Genomic DNA, 16,908 nt, shown 5'->3' on the forward strand with positions numbered 1-16,908 from the left:
ATCTAAAAAAAAATCCTTTTCTGAGCCCATTTTGCTACTTAATATGTGTGTAGTAATTCTCTTATTGTAATTTCTTTGTGCTTCAATTCTTTCTGGAAAGTTTTTGAAAGTCAAGTAGAAATCAGCCATAATTTGTGCCCACTTACATCTAACTAAATTATTAAATTATACACATTGTGATGCTGTTCCTACGGCAAGAGTATCTTCCAGATATTCTTTTTAGTAGGTCATTGAATCTTTTTTACTTTATGGAGCAGTAAGAAATGCATGAAGGGATTTGAATTTAAAGAGGCTGTCTTGCATGTATATCTGGGCATTGGCATTTAGAGTCTATAAAATAAATTGGCAGTGAATGTTTTATTTACCCATCAGAATCTCAGCTACATCATCAAGTAGTACTTTGCCAGATATATTGGAATATACTTGATGATACAAAAATGGAGTGTGGAGTGTTTAATCAAAAATATTTGTGTGCAGGTCTCGTAAGGATTTTAATGTTATATTAAATATCTGTATACATAATGTAGAAGCAAAATTGCTTGGAGTAAAACTGGCCCACTTTTATATGAGCAGAGTAGTCACTATTTATTGAAATGTATTTCAGATTAAGAACTATTATAATAGCTCACCTGTCTAAAATTGCCAAGGTTTTTGATAAAGGGGGCAGCATGAATGACAGCTGCAAGCCCAAGGTTAGACTGCAGAGTCAGTTTCTCTCTGGCTTTCTCTCCTTTTAAGCCTCCCTTTCATGTGTAGCCAAGTGAAATGTAAGCTCCACAGATCCTCGGGGGCCTTGGGCTGATGAGAGGATACAGAAGAAAGGCAGCAGTTTGGAAAGCCTGCCGAAGGCACAGAGGGCAAAGGGCCTGGGCGATGACATGACTCCCAGACCTTTCTAAGGAGATGAATGAGAAGGCAGTGCCTCCATGGGCCCCGGACGTATTTTACCCAGAAGAGTAGTCCGAAGCTATCAAACCAATTGTTTTGGCTTTATTCTTCAGATGTTGTAAAAGGAAAATGCATTCTTTTATTTCTCTTCCAAGTCGTTTGACCATTTATCCTTAATCATTTGCAGTCTGTGTGGGAATAAGTCTTTTAAAGATCACTGAACTCGCTTGATTTGAAATCAGAGTAGAATTCATTTTATTTAATGTAGGAAACCTTCTTTTGAGAAACTTGACACAAACTGGCTTTTTAGCCTTAGAATTTAATTGAAAAAGAACACCATAGAAAAACACAGCCAGATGCACAAATGTCTGCTCATGGATTAGATTGCCATAAGCTTTATGGTTCTTTCTCTGTGGTTATTGATCACTGAAATAGCCTTAGCAGTCAAGATTTAGCAAATCAGTGTGAATTAACAATTTTAGGTTGCAGTCTCAAGGATGTAACTAGGCTAACCATAATGTATATCACTGTTATCATAAGTTTTATCCTTGCCATTCATTGTACTAAGAATCTGTGATGATTTTTGGAATACTTAATAGATTTGCTTCAGTGGAAAAGTTAATAAGTCCATTGGGCCACTGGTGTGTGGAAATGATCTGTGAAGAAATAAATTCCTTCAATTCCCACATGACCATGTCACAAAAGAACCATACTGTGTTTTTTGGGGAATTTTACAGGTCTCTTTAAGGAGCAGTTCAGAGCGGTTTCTAAGAGTGCTAAATCTGTATCTTGGTGCATGGATTTGGCTGGCATGGATTTGGACAGAATGGGCCAAACAGAGCTAATTGAGGTGGGGAAAAAATTGAGAGAACAGGCCATAATGGTGAATAGAGTTATTTGTCACTGAGTTTGTAATAGGATTTTCGATTAATTCATGCAGGGTTCCAGTGCCTTACATTAGCTCTGTCAAGATGAACTACAGCCACATCTAAAATGCCATCCCCTATTAAACCGTGCATGTCAGTGAAATTGTAATTTCTTCTGTTCAACCAGAAGATGAATGGATTCCACTTAGAAAACAAATGTGTGCTTCAGAAATGCACATTTTGAAATCCCAGTACTTCCTAGGAGGATCATTCTTTGCATTGCTGTATAGTGAATATGTATTAAAAATGTAATTGCTATGTGAATTCATCCGGAAGGAAAAGCATCCAGCTGCATAGAGACAAATACATTTTCAGGTGCTGTGTTTTACTGGTGAACAAGTCTTTTCCTACTGGGCAATGGTGATGATGATCATAGTTCATATATGAGGCACTTCCTAACTGCTAGGCTTTTTGTAGTGGTTTACATATGTTAACTCACTAAATCCTCACAACAACCCAGATGAGGAAATTGAGGCACAGAGAGGTTAACCTTCTCAAGGTCACACAGCTAGTATGTGGCTGAATGCGGATTCAGATTCAGACATTCAGGCTTCTGGAGTCTGTGTTTCTAACCCTTACCTGAAACTGCCTGATCATGGTCCCATCAGCTGTGTTCCAAGAGTTAGCTTATTACAATACTTGGTCAGTTCTCTGTCTCTGGCTCAATCACTCTTACCCTCTTTCATAGTGATATTCATTTCTGTGTTTACTGTTATTTCCTCAAAACTCTCTTGGGAAATACTGTTATATTATGATAACCAGACTTTAAGAAATATGTAATAGAGCATGCAGTGAGGCATCTCCATGAGAGCAGACAAAAATTGGAATCCTTTCACAGAGTTAGACACTGAAGGGAATATGACCAAAGTTCACAGGATTGTGAGGCACCAGAGTTCCTGAGGGCATTTCCCTTCTGCAGGGCACAAAGGGCACAGCAGAATTGTTTACAAGATTAGGTCATGGCTGGATAACAGGAGTTATGCCTTCCTAGGCAAGATCTTAAGGCAGGGTCCAAAAGTCAGAGGGGACATGAGGGTTTCAGAACTTCTGGAAGGCTCAGCTCCTGCCTTCTCAGGATATTGGCCTCTAGAACAGCTCTCATTAGGCAGACGCAACATCACATGGATCAAGCCAACACAAGATGACTGCCAATAGCATTTTGAGAGCCAAGAACTGGCTATTCCTCTTAAGCCAAACAAAAATATTTAGCAAAAAAAGTTTGGCTTAGGAATAGTCCAGACTCTAAATCTCTGACTAGAAACCAAAGTAATTTTAAAAACTGTATTATGAAGTTCTGTTGCCTCAAGAGTATAAAACTTCGATCCATTTTGAGGGGGGAGTGGGGAGACGGAGGAACCCAGGGAGACAGCAGTACAATGAGTAATGCTTTCTATTACTCTGCTTCATTAGAAAGATTAGGCTGTAAAAAAAAATTTTTCAAGTAGTTTATGCCTGTGCTTTGCACAGAGCTGTCTGCCTCTCTCCTTCGTCCGTTTCCCACTCTAATGCCTGACACATGCTTCTTACCATGGCCATCTTTATTTCAAACCTGTGAATGCTTGTCATTGCTGAACAGACACAGCAGTTGAGCCTCTTTAACACATTATTCAAGACACTCCATGAGTTACCTTCTGCCTACTTCTCCTACACTTTATATTCCATAATTCTTCTCCAGGAACATCGTGTTCTCTATAAAACTCCAGTCCCTCTGCACAGCATGCTCCATGTCTTTGCTGGTGCTGTCCCCTCTATTTCGAATGCCTCACTCTTCTCTCAGCTTTGCCTGGCTATCTCTTCTGTATCCTTGAAAACTTGGATCATGTGTGACTTCCTCGTGTTTCATTTTCCCACCCACTAAACTCCAGACCTGCATGCTATGTTGAGTTGACTTTGTCTAAAAATAATAATACAGTTAAATTTTCAAACGTTTTTGATCATCCTTTAATTAAAACTCATCTCTTTCCTTAAGGGTATACCTCAGTTACCTTGTGCCAAAGCGTTATACAACTACGAAGGGAAAGAGCCTGGAGACCTTAAATTCAGCAAAGGTGACATCATCATTTTGCGGCGACAAGTGGATGAAAATTGGTACCATGGGGAAGTCAACGGGATCCATGGCTTTTTCCCCACAAATTTTGTGCAGATTATCAAACCGTTACCTCAGCCCCCACCTCAGTGCAAAGCACTTTATGACTTTGAAGTGAAAGACAAGGAAGCAGACAAAGATTGCCTTCCATTTGCAAAGGTAAATTTAGAATGAGATTTTCTGTTCACCAGCTCTTCCTCTGGACCTGAATATGCAGGAATATGACTTGTATTTCCTTTTGTAAAATGATAAAATAGCTTTAGTATTTCACTGTGCTTTTAAAAATACCTGGAAGCAATTTTCTTAAAGTCACAAAAAGTAATTTTGTGCATAGGCTGTTCTTATATGAAAGATAATTTTGGTTGATGTTCTGTGTGGTATCATTTTCATATTTAGAGCCTAAATTTAATTCTAAGCCACTTTATAGGGTGTGTGTTTGCCACTTAGGGATTTTAATTTACTGAATTATGAATAACACAGTGAAACATCATTATTTCCTTATTTTATACATAAATTTCTCTACTGAAAGCACACAGTAGTGTATCTACTGAATTGATAAAAATGCTTTAGAATTTTAAGTATAGATAAACACAATAGTGTTTTTTATAAAGAAAAGCAGTAGGATATGCATTTAAATGGCCATTTGGTATATTATCAGAGAGAACATGAGAAGAGCCTGAGAATTGATCTAAAACAGAAGTTCAGGAGCCTGGGATGGGTGGCATTTGAAGCTGTAACAAACAGCCAACCCCTGTATAGAAAGAGTTCATAGTTTTCCAATGCTCTTGATTGATAGTGACAGCGCTGGATTTGTGTACTAAAGATATGTTATAGCATTTAAATTCATGTACTCTTAAAACCTGAGCTCCTTTATTGAAAATGAAAATTAAATGACAAGCTTAATGTGGGATCAAATAGACTAATTTTGCTGTTTCTTCAGGATGATGTTCTGACTGTGATCCGTAGAGTGGATGAAAACTGGGCCGAAGGAATGCTGGCAGACAAAATAGGAATATTTCCGATTTCATATGTTGAGGTAAGTTAATCTGCAGATACTCAGTACTCAGCTTAGTAAACAAATCTTATTTGTGCATTTCGGGTATTAAGAAGTCCTTCCAGGGGCACCTGGCTGGCTCAGTCAGTAGAGCATGTGACTTTTAATCTCAGTGTCATTGGATGTGGAACCTATTTTAAAAAAAAATTTTTTTTAATTAAAAAAATTTTTAAAAATTAAGAAAAAAGAAGGCCTCACAATCATTTTGCAATGTATACACACAGCAAATCATTAGGTTGTACACCTTAAATGAATCCAATGTTATATGTCAATTATATCGCAATAAAACTGGAGTAAAAAAAAGAAAGACAAAAACCTAGCCTACAGAAGAAGGAGGAGGAGGAAGAGAAGGTGGAGAAGAAGAAATTGTCTTCACAACACAAAGCATTGGGAATACCCTGTTCCAGATCACTGGATGGATTAGGAAGAATTGCTCCATCCTGCCTACAGTTACTGAAGACTCTGAAATGTTTGAAAGTTTTCACTGTGTCCCCCCTGCTAAAAGCATTCCTATGTCTTATTAAATATTACTGTATGCTTCCTATCAGTACCTATATTGTTTCCAGGTGTTCTATTCCATTTGCCAGCTTTGGGATCAGAAGGTTGATAAACTTCTGAGTAAGGTGGCAGGTGAGTGTATGACTGTTTACTTATTTCTTTCCTTATCTGCCACATCATCAGAACTAGAACGGTGATTTGCAGAGTAGGCCTCTAATAAACATGACGTAAGGGAATGACTATTCCCCCATGTTATCCCAGCAACACCTTAGGTGCCCCCCCAACTTAATCAGCTTTACTTAGAAAGGTTATGGCCAGCCTGACTCAGTAAAGTCTTTATAGAGAGTAGGTATAACATGGTTCTATTATTTTAAAGAATAACACAAATTAAAAATTAAATAGGATGTTACAATTTATAATAGGCCTGCATTACATCATATGTCATAAACATTCATGTCCTTTAGTCATAAGAATCTCTTGCTGAAAATAAGTTGAAGGCGTTTTTAAAGAATGAGACACAGTGCAAACAACCACACAAAGTTAGCTAAGGTCACAGAAGAAGTCTGGAAGAAGTGAGTTCTTAGTGTATATCTATGTGATGGGTAAATAAGTGTTAACCAAGAGAAATGGAAGAGGTACATTTTTATGGCAAGGAAACTATCCATGCAGGAAGACTGGCATGTGTAAGAGCCAAAAAGTAAGAGAGAAGAGGTTATTTGGGGTAATTAAAAGTAATTCTGTCATTTTTCAGATATCAAAGCATGTATCTTAAGCATGTAAAAAAGAGAAACCATCATTACTTATTTTTCCATCTTTTTATCTGAGCCATTTGTTCTGGTATTATTTTGAAAACTCAAACAACAAATCGTGCCATTGCAGTTAGCACTCAGTTTTTCCCGTAGACGGTAAGATTGCCAAAGTTTTTGTTAAAAATCAGTTTGACTACCGTATACCCATGGAAAAATAATTCAAACCATGTATAAGCCTTGAATTTTACCCATATGTTCCTGTTTATTGAAACATTTTTTTCTCCTTTGAAAGTAAACAACAGAAAAAAAATTCTTAACTCTTGGGCAATCCTTTCTGTATATTATTTATATATTCTAGCTGTGGGTCATGGAAAATTACAAGCATTTCCAAGTGTATGAATAGTTACACTGAAAAGCATGGGTAAGCACAAGATTAGTAATGAAAGCTTGTCTTTACTTGTTAGGTATTATCAATATTACATGCCAATACTTGGTTTGTGATGCATGAAAAAGGATTGCTATACTTTTGTTGTTGAGCAGGTGTAGAATTGTGCAGATAGGCATAAAAGATCCACCCCTGGCAAATCCAGAGTCATTTTGAGTCACTCAGGTCATTAGGATTATTTATTCTAATTTAAGTTGGGAAGAAAAACTTCTGCCCAAGTGGAAGTTATTTTCATTCTTCTGCTTCCTTTCTTTCAAATGAGTATTTTTCTCATTGGAACCAGAATTTCACCAGTTGAGACGAGATAAACAAATCATCTATCTCTAAGAGATCATGAACATTTCTTTGATGTCAGGCCATCAGATTGAAGTTTCTGCTAGGAGCAGAGCATCTGGGGATTAGTAACACCTGGTTAAGCCCTCAGGGGAACGTGGGGGGCAGATTTCAATAGCAACCTATCAAAATTCAACTATTTAAATAAAACATAGACTGCCTTATAAGGCAATCTTAGATGGGGTAAGGCCAACTATAAGGAATCAAAAACTGAGCCTTTTTCCTGAAATGGTCTTTCTCTTGCTCTGTAAAATACTTAGGGTCCAGACTCTTCCCAGTATAAAAACAGGCTATGTTATAAAAATCCAATTGTAAAACTTTTTCTTTGTCTTATAAATAGGTATTTAAGTCTCCATGATTGTTAGGTGCTTTTGCTTTTTTCACAGTGCTCCAAAAACCGTTACCTTCCCCCCGCCCCCAGATGTTCTGAAAGGATCAAATGTATAACATATTTTGAAGGGTCTGGCACTGCTATGTTTTATGCATAGTGGTTTGGAGCTCAGATTAGACTGTAATCCAGAATATGGCAGAGTATAGTAATGATCAAATAAAAGAATCTCACAAGTACGTATAATGAAAGAAATGAGTTCAGAATTGAATTCTGAGTCTCAGACTGACATCTTTGATTTCCACGGGCCTGTCAGCAGAAGCTAGAACTCCCCCTCAAATCCTGCTGGTTGGCTCTGCTAATGGAAATGCTCAAGGAACTTGGTTGTGGCAGAAACTCTGCACAGGGTGGGCTTAGGGATAGGATTGTAGACCTGGAGTAGAATCGTGGGGTCAGAGGTTCAGCTGTGGAATTAGGGGGTGGGGTAAATTGAAAGGAGCTGAGCAGTAGGGATGGGTAAAGAGAATTGAATGGGAGGATTGAGATACTGAAAATAGAACTGCTTCTAGAATAGTTTGCCCTCCCTTCTTATCTTCTTTCTCTTTCTCTTCTCCCTCAAGACCCCGTAAGTGTGTAGTACAATCTGTACCTGTATTAGAATAAGGGAGTAGAACTGTGGTGTGGTATAGCCACAAATAAATGACCCTTTATTAAAGTAAAAAAATTCTTCATGGTTTGAATAGAGTGGGAGTCTGTGGCTGAGGAGAGTAAGTAGGGCAAAGAATAGCTGTATAAATGGCTTTGAATTCTTCCCTTGGAGCCTTTGTTTAAGCTCCTAAGATGGGGGTTGAGCCATAGAGATTGTGGATTCTATTCTGCTTAGACAGGATCTACCTAGAGTTGAGCAAGCTGGAAAGCTGAAAGGGGTAGGGGTCTCTTAGGGAAATCTGGAGAATTCTTGAAGACACCATGCCAGGATATGTCTAAAAGGGTGTATTTGTCAAGGACTGAATGCAGTATAAAAAAGAAATCAGTAGCTTTCTTCTTTATTTGTTCAAAAATACCACTCTTCTGCAAAATAGGGTAGAAGACTTTAACAATGTCATTAATTCAGAGCTGACTCATTCAAGTTTAGTGGTTGTGTGAACAAGTATGACAAGATTCTTAGCAAGTAAAAAAGTTTGAATGAAGTACATGCTAAATACGGGATTGAGATGTTTCTCAACCATTGTGCGTTGTAGATTCTGGTGAACTATAAATTTTTATTAAGTTTATCATTTTATTTTGGTTCTTAATCATTCATTTGAAATATCACTTGCCCAGTTTTTTTAAACAGCAACAAAAAAATTATTTAGCAACCTGCTCCTCTGCTATAGATGTAGTATAAAAATAAACATTCCTTATACACAGATGGCATGAAGTAGGTATGGCCCAATAAACAACTATCTATGCCTACTCTTTAGTTACTGCCGGAAAGAAGGGCTACGTTTCTCATTTTTTAGATCTGTCACTTCTTCTGACAGACTTTTCCTTCTGACTTACTTTTCCTTTATCTAAAGTAGTTCCTCCTCTTGCAGTTGCTTTATCTTACACACCTGTAGTGTGATGTGAGGAAAAACTTGGACTCTGGAATCCCAGATGGGTGGGATTCAAGTCTTTGCTCTACCACTAAGTGTCTAAGTGCCTTTGGTCCTTGTGTCTTCATTCATACAATAGAACCACTTCATAGGGTGGGTTAATTCCAACAATACTTATAAGCAGTGCTCCAGTGCCTAGTCAGAGCTGGGTAAGTGATAGCTGTGATTATTATTCCCATTGTTATTATTCCCTTACAGCATTTTATATTCTCTTCAACTGTTTTGAGATACTTGTTGATGTGGTCACTATCTCCCGGCCCCCATTAGGAAGTGAGCTACTAAGGGTAGCACTATCTTTTTTCTGGTTTACCTTGGTCCCTTGAGATCCTTGTATAGCTTGTATACCTTGTATAGCTCCTGCCCGTTTAGCTCTCACTAAATATTGGTTCTGTGAATGAATGAGCAACCTAACAACCTTCAGAGTGAAAGGTTCTAAGCCAAAACCAAATTGGTTTTTAGATTTTGACAACTTTTACATTTTTCAGCTAATACTCCCATCATTCACTACCTAGGCATCTAGTTCATCACTGATTTATCTTAGTGTTATTTCAGGAAGCTCTGTTTCTCAAAGACTAAAAGGTCTGTTGTGTGACCTTAGTGAGATCTTTTTTTCTTTTTTAATTGTTGAGGTTGGGTGAGTATTTGGTTGTGCCTACTTTAGAATTTTTCTAGACCAAGTAATGGTTAACAATATTCTATGGATTAGATCTTGAAGCCCTTACTGATTATTTATCTCTAATGTACAGATGACTCCCTCGTACTTTCTGAGATGAATTTTCACCGCTAAGGACTATTCCTTTGGCTTCTTTGAGCAGAGATGAGTGACCTTATTGTCAGGGATCCTCATTCTTTAAAATAACATTATTGAGTTATAAGTGATATACATTAAACTGCACATATTTAAAGTATACAATTTGATGAGGTGTTGTTTGCTGTTTTCAACTTTTAGGAGCAACCCACAGGCAAATCTTGGGAGATGCTTCTGTGGCTAGGGAAGAGAATTGTTATCAACCCTAACAGGGAAAAATCGTATGTGCAGGTCTCAGAGAGCACAAGTGGCCTTAAGGGTAGGAGTGCTAGATTTCTCCTCTACAGAGTCAAGGAACTGGGAGCTATCATCTGTGCTCCAGGAAATAAGAAGTAGAGGTTTAGGTACATAGTTGAAAGTTGCCAAGGTGACTGACCCTTGAAGGAGTTAAGAATAGCAATAACTTTCTTTCTTAACGTAAAGCCTTTGCTCTAGAGAATAATAAGGAAGACCAAAATAATAGTTGTTTTTCTTAGAAAGAGATAAAGAGAGAGAAGGGAGAGAGATTGGGTGGGGAGAGGGGCAAAGCGAGAGGGAAAGAGAGAATCTTCAGTCTCCACAACCAGTGCATGAGCCCAGCCTGGGGCTTGATCTCACAACCCCAAGATCATGACCTGAACCAAAATCAAGAGTCAGATGCTTAACAGACTGAGCTGCTTAGGTGCCCCTGAAATAGTGGTTCATGATTATTAACCTTGATTTAATAATCAGAGTTGATTGACTAGTATAAGAAGATATTTTATCATCTGTTATTTTTCTGTGTATTCTTTTCTTTAAAATTGCAAAGTAAAATGTTCTATTAATTGAAATCTTGTTTTAAAAAAGATTTTATTTATTTATTTGACAGAGAGAGAGAGGGTGAGAACAAGCAGGGGGAGTGGCACGCAGAGGGGAAGGGAGAAGCAGGAAGGGCTCAGCAGGGAGTCCAATGCAGCGCTCAGTCCCAGGACCTTGAGATCATGACCTGAGCTGAAGGCAGATGCTTAACTGACTGAGCCACTCAGGCACCCCTGAAATCATTTTTAATAAAAGAAATGTAGGAAAATTCAGGGAAGTTAGAATAACAATATTGCTTCACATCCAGATTTCCCCCTTAATGCTGAAGTAAATTAATTTCTATAAAAGAAACTTAGAGAAGTTGTTGGAAAGTTAGAGAGGAAGAGTAGCTATGTTGCTTACCACACTTCTTCCTTCAATTCTGAAGTAAATTAATTTTTACAAATGAAATTTAGAGATATTATTCAATAAGGGAGAATTATTCTGTTGCTTAGCAGCATACTTTTGTTAATTGAGAAATGCAGCAAGACTGAAGGGCAAACTAGAGGCTTTTATTTGGGGTCTGAGAACTGCAATTCAAGAGACTCAGAGTTGAGCAGGAATTGAAAATGTTTTCCACAGTGGGGAGAAAAGAGGAGGGCTTTTAAACACAAGAGGGGATTTCCAGTAAAGCCACATAAATTGTTTGTCAGGAGTTATGATTGGTACTGACAGGTAGAAGCTATTCTTATCTGTACATGATTGGTTGCTAAGTGCTATCACTAAGCAAAAAGTCCATTTGTAAGTAAAAGAAAAAAGTTCATTTCTCTTGAAATGGCAGAGTTGCAGCTGGTGCCCCAGGATGCTTGTGGTTTGGCAGTGACCTATATTTTAAAGCTTACCTTTTCTTTCAGGTGGGGACATGCAATAAGCCTTGCTTCCTTAACGTCCTCCTGGCTCCATTTTAAATAGCTCTCCTAGCAAGCCTGACTCCATTTTGATGCTTCTTTCACATTTCTCCCCTTTGATTGAGATCTTTCCTTGGAACGATGTGATGACCAGCTAGTACGTCATCCAACATTAGTGTACGCATCCTCAGCTCTAGGAAGGCTCATTCTTAGAAAGTCATGTCCCACAGAGGAAGGAAAGTAGAGGTAGGGTGATTGGTATGTTTGGGGAGAGCTTATGACCCCATTCGCACAACAGGGAGGTTTTCAGGAGACAAGGTTTAGGCATTGTCCTCACTTAAGCAGCTTATCAGATTTATGACAGGAGTATCAAGAAGTCCAAGTGATTAGGCTTCGCCTTCCGTTAGAAGCTGTTGAGCAATAATTTTGGTTTCCTGAATCATGGTAGAACATTGAGAAAGGCAGAGAGTTAATAGTTGCACTAAAACTAAGAATGAACAGATTAATAAAACAATGAGTAATATTATTTGTAGTCCCTTTCTTAGGATGGTCCCCATCCCACTTGGGAGCCAGCTGAATAAATATGGAAATCTAAGGTTAACCCAGCTTGTTATTCCAGGGGAATGAGTTCCTTTTAGGGATTTGGGGAGTTTGAAAAGCTTACTTGTCTCTAATTCTACCTGGTGGGATGTATAAATCCAGGTGCAACAGGAAGTGTTTGTAATAGCACAGACTCCTTCTTGGGCATCCAATAAGTAGTCTAAAGCTACATGGTTGTCAAGGACCACCCAGAAAGGAAAATCTAAAGATTTCTTTTGAGTCCTAATGGCTCTAGCATTTGATCTGGCCATTCTTTTTGTGGTTTGGGATAGGTGTCATATCATGGGTTTGTTCCATGCAGTTCCTATCCCAGCCAGGAGCTAAAAAGTCCACCAAACTGGGTTGTTTTGAAGGTTTGACCCTTCCAGGGAGGTCACAGCCTTGGCAGTGGCCACACCTGTTGTCCTCATTTACAGAGGGATCTTCATCAGGGTAATCCTCAATTATATTAAGGACTCTCTTTTGTCTTCCTGGTTTCTGGGAACCTTGACCTATTAATTCAAGAATTGTGAGTGGAGTTGTTAAGTTACCCAGGAGACATTGTCCAGGGAGTCTCCAACTATCTAAACAATCAAATGTCTATGGTTTATTTTTATATGCACAGACAAATACGTGTCCTGAGGGTACACAAAGTACACCTGCAAGTGTCTGGTTATTTATGGATTCGTTTACTGGTATGGAAGAGAGCATATGATCAAACTAGGGATCTGTATGTAGGTTAATGTAATTATTTCTTCAGGCATTGAGTGGCTTGTTTGCCCAGCCTGTAGATCTCATTTCTAGTTGGGAGAAGGTATTAAATAAAGGACCAGGACAAGTCATACTAGGAGTATATGTATTTTTGAGTGAAACCATTGATAAAGCAGAGCTCATGGATATTGTAACTACTTCTTCAGATAGGAGGAACCTCAAAGCATGGGGGATTTGTTTTGCCTGGCAGCAAAACTATTCTGACACAGTAAGTAGAGCTTGAAGGGGTTGTTTGATTTATGGTGTAATTCAGAAGGGATGGAAAATTACTGACAGGTGTAACAAAGGGATCAGCTATTTTACCATGGTTGGTAAGGGGCTGATGATGACATATCCAGAAATCAGATAAGTTTCCGGCTTTGTCCATAGTGTGGGATAACCAAATAAGGGTACTTTTATGCCTAGTTTCCCTGTGGGCTGAGGACAAAATGAGTAGGATGAGGGGATCATCTTTGGGTATAGTAAAATCAGAACTCTTTAAACAGAGTTAAACAATTGAAACCAGGAGTAATAAGAAATTAAGCAAAGTGCAATTATTGCTGTAAAAGGGAGTAGGATACCCAATATTTCATTAATATTCATTGGCTAAAGAGTTTAATATTTTTATTTTATTATTTTTTTTACTTTTTAAAAAAATATTTATTTATTTGACAGAAAGAATGAGAGAACACAAACGGGGGAGCAGCAGAGGGAGAGGGAAAATCAGGTTTCGCACTGAGCAGGGAGCCGGATGTTGGGCTCGATTCCAGGACTCTGTGATCATGACCTGACCTGACCTGAAGGCAGATGCTTAACTAACTGAGCCACCCATGTGCCCCTGAAGAGTTTAATATATAGGCCTGGTCCAGATTCTTGGAAAGCAGTCTACATCAGGTGTCATTTGCTTCTAATCTGCCTGAGTGGACTTCAAGGTGGTCTTACACTCTCTGGAGACTTTTAATTTGAGGTCCCCAAAGGCTTGAGATGACCATTCAGGATTGACGCCCTTTTAAAATGAATCCATACTCTTGAGTTTAGCAGCACAAGGATTGGTTAATAATTCAGTATGATCCTAACTGTTGGAGCTGTAAGGTATCTTCGTGGAGATGATGTTTCCAATAAACATAATCACCAAGTCGGAGGTTATAGTAATGTATGTCTTTGTCTCCCAGGAGCATGCTGTGATAAGATTGTTCAATGAGCTATACTTTAATTTTGAGGGCTTTTTATGAGTTCCTTGCAGTAGACTAAAAGGTGTTCTTTTAACAAAAGTGGTTCATACATTCCATAATCTAGCCTCATAAGTCTGCCAGTGACCATTTCATAGGATGACAACCTGCTTTTTCCTGTAGGTGTCGACCTAACATTGAGTGGTACTAAGGGCAGAACTCTGGGCCTAGGTATTTTAAAGGATTCTGTGGACTTTGTCCATTGATTTTTTAATAATCCTATTGGTACATTCCACTAGTCCTGAGGACCGGGGATGGTAAGTTCACAATAAAAGTGTAGGTTGGGCCAGATTTTCTAAATTGAATTACCTGATCAGTGAAATGGAAACCTCTGTCATGAAGCTCTGAGAGAATTCCACAAGCAAAAATGCTTTTTTTTCTAATAGTATTTTGCCTACTGATGAGGCTGTGGCTCTGTGACATGGAAATACTTCTACCCAATGAGAAAGCATACAGGTGATTACCAGTACAAATTTGTGTCCCTGAGAAGGCAGCAACTGGAGGAGGTCTATTTGCCATAAAACAAAGGGACCTGAGGATAAGAGAAAATGTCCAATAGAGGAATGAATGGGTTTTCTAAGTTTATGTTTTGGACGAATTTTACATTTCTGGTATACTTGGGAAGTGGCTTTGAGATATGACTTCTAGTAGTACTGTTTTCCTGTAAGATCATTTTGTCAGTGTTCCAATCAGTTAAGTCATGGGTATATTTATTGTTAATACAGGGGGGACTGGCCATCCATTTGGATCTAACCATATGTTGTTTTTTTTGTTTGTTTATTTCATTTATTTAAAAGATTTTATTTATTTGAGAGAGAGAAAGCAAGAGAGAGCACATGCAGAGGGGAGAGGGAAAAATGGGCTCCCTGCTTCCCAGGACCCTGGGATCATGACCCGAGCCAAAGACAGATACTTAACTGACTGAACCACCCAGGTACCCTGCTTTTTGTTTAAATTTGCATCCTGTTAAACACACTTTTTTCTCATTTTGTTGGACAGCCAAGTGTGCTGTTAGAAAGAAGATGGCCTATCATATTGATTAAGGCCTCAGCCAAGGTTAAGGATGTCCTGATTATATTAGGGGTGAATTGAGGGCTGCTTTCTGGGCAGCTGCATCAGCCAAATGCTTTCTCTTACTTTCTTCTTTATTTGCCGTAGAGTGTGTAGGATTTCTTATAGGCTAGAGATTTAAGTAATTGAATGGCTACTAAAAAGGTTTCAAACATAAGTGCTTTTTTTTTTTTTTTTTTAATTTGGCCAGAGGAGGTCAGAAAACCTCTTTGTTTCCAAAGTATTGCAGAGTCATTGGTGAAACCAAAGGCATATTGACTGTCAGTATAAATATTGGCAGTTTTTTTTTTAAAGATTTTATTTATTTATTTGACAGAGATCACAAGTAGGCAGAGAGGCAGGCAGAGAGAGAGGAGGAATCAGGCTTCCCGCTGAGCAGAGAGCCTGATGCGGGCTCAATCCCAGGACCCTGGGATCATGACCTGAGCTGAAGGCAGAGGCTTTAACCCACTAAGCCACCCAGGTACCCTGGCAGTTTTATTTTTGACTAAGACACAAGCTCAAGTTAATGCTAGAAGTTCTGCCTGTTGGGTGGAAGTTGCTTGGGACATTGAGTCAGCTTCAGTTGTTCCATTTAAGGAAACAATTATATAACCAGCCTGATGTTGTTGTGTTTTATCTTTTAGGTGGGATCAATCAACAAACCAAAATAATTCAGTATTTTCAAGAGGGTTTCCTGTAAATCAGTTCAAGGAGTCAGCAGTTGGTCTGCCAACATCAATCATGAGGAAGTTCATGTGTATGCAAAGGAAGAAGAATAGCAGTGTTTTGTGTATTGTAGTGAGCAATAGTAACATTTGAAGAGGATAGGAAAAGAATTTCATAGGAGGTTAATCGGCTTGTAGATAGATGTTAAGTGTGATGGGACTTAAAGCAGGACTTCCACCCAGGGAGGTATATGTAGTCAGTGGTGAACTACTGTTTCTTCTGTGTGTGGCAAAAGGTTGGTGGTGGCAGTAATTGCTTGCATGCATGGAAGGAAACCTTTGGCCTCTGGGTCTAATCGTTGGCTATAGTACGCAGTGAGTCAGTGCTGGCTTCCATGTCATTGGATTAAAGTGCCCACTGCATTTCTCTCTCTTTTATGAACCAAAAGGAAGAAGTGTAATAATAGTTAGGATGCCCCAGGGCAAGAAGGTTGTGTAGGCTGCTCTTTATCATATGAAAGGCTTTCTGTGATCCTGCTACCTTTACATAGGTCTCTGCTTGGTCAGCTTATGAAGGGAATATTGAGACTAAGTCATAGCAGAGAAATTTAGGATATAATCTCTACAGTTATCCTGCCAACCCTAAGAATCCACTAAGTTGTCTTTGGAAAGGTCAAGATAGCTTGAATTCTGTTGGGATACAGAGAAGGCTGTGGTTAGTGATCAGATGTCCCATATACTTAATTTGGAATTTACAGACTTGAAGTTTTTCTTTAGATAATTTGTGTCGCCTTTTTGCTAGTTCTTGAAGGAGGTGGAGACTGTTTTTGAAAGATGCCTCTTCAGAAGTTGAACACAGGAGGAGTCATGTACATATTGTAGAAGGGAGGACTGATATGGGAACTCTTTTTTGGTGATATCTGCCTTTAAGATTTGAGAAAAGTAGGTGGGACCCTCAGTGTAACCCTGAGACATTACTGTCCAAGTGTACTGTTGTCCTCCCAAATGGAAGCAAATAGGAACTGGCTTCTAGAATTGATAGGAATACTGAAAAGGGTACTACAGAAATATATAACTGTAAAGAATTTACTTTCTGGTGGTATGGCTTAGAGCAAGGTGGGAGGATTAGGCACAATGGGTGTGGAGGTATAACAGTGTTGCTTAGTGCTCTCAGATCTTGTATAAACCTCAATCCCTTTTTGTGGACAGGATAGGA

At 38.7% G+C, this 16,908-nt stretch overlaps 1 protein-coding gene across 1 annotated transcript in view; it reads left to right on the top strand.

Moving 5' to 3' along the window:
* The window catches only part of SH3RF1 (SH3 domain containing ring finger 1), a 184,017-nt gene that overhangs the window by 110,192 nt on the left and 56,917 nt on the right, over positions 1–16,908 (top strand). The window contains exons 3-4 of the mRNA XM_047717709.1: positions 3,784–4,059; positions 4,841–4,936. Coding sequence (XP_047573665.1) covers positions 3,784–4,059; positions 4,841–4,936 — 372 coding nt within the window. The remainder of the gene's footprint in view (positions 1–3,783; positions 4,060–4,840; positions 4,937–16,908) is intronic.

Source organism: Lutra lutra, chromosome 2 (genome assembly GCF_902655055.1).
Source record: "Lutra lutra chromosome 2, mLutLut1.2, whole genome shotgun sequence".
NCBI lineage: Eukaryota > Metazoa > Chordata > Mammalia > Carnivora > Mustelidae > Lutra > Lutra lutra.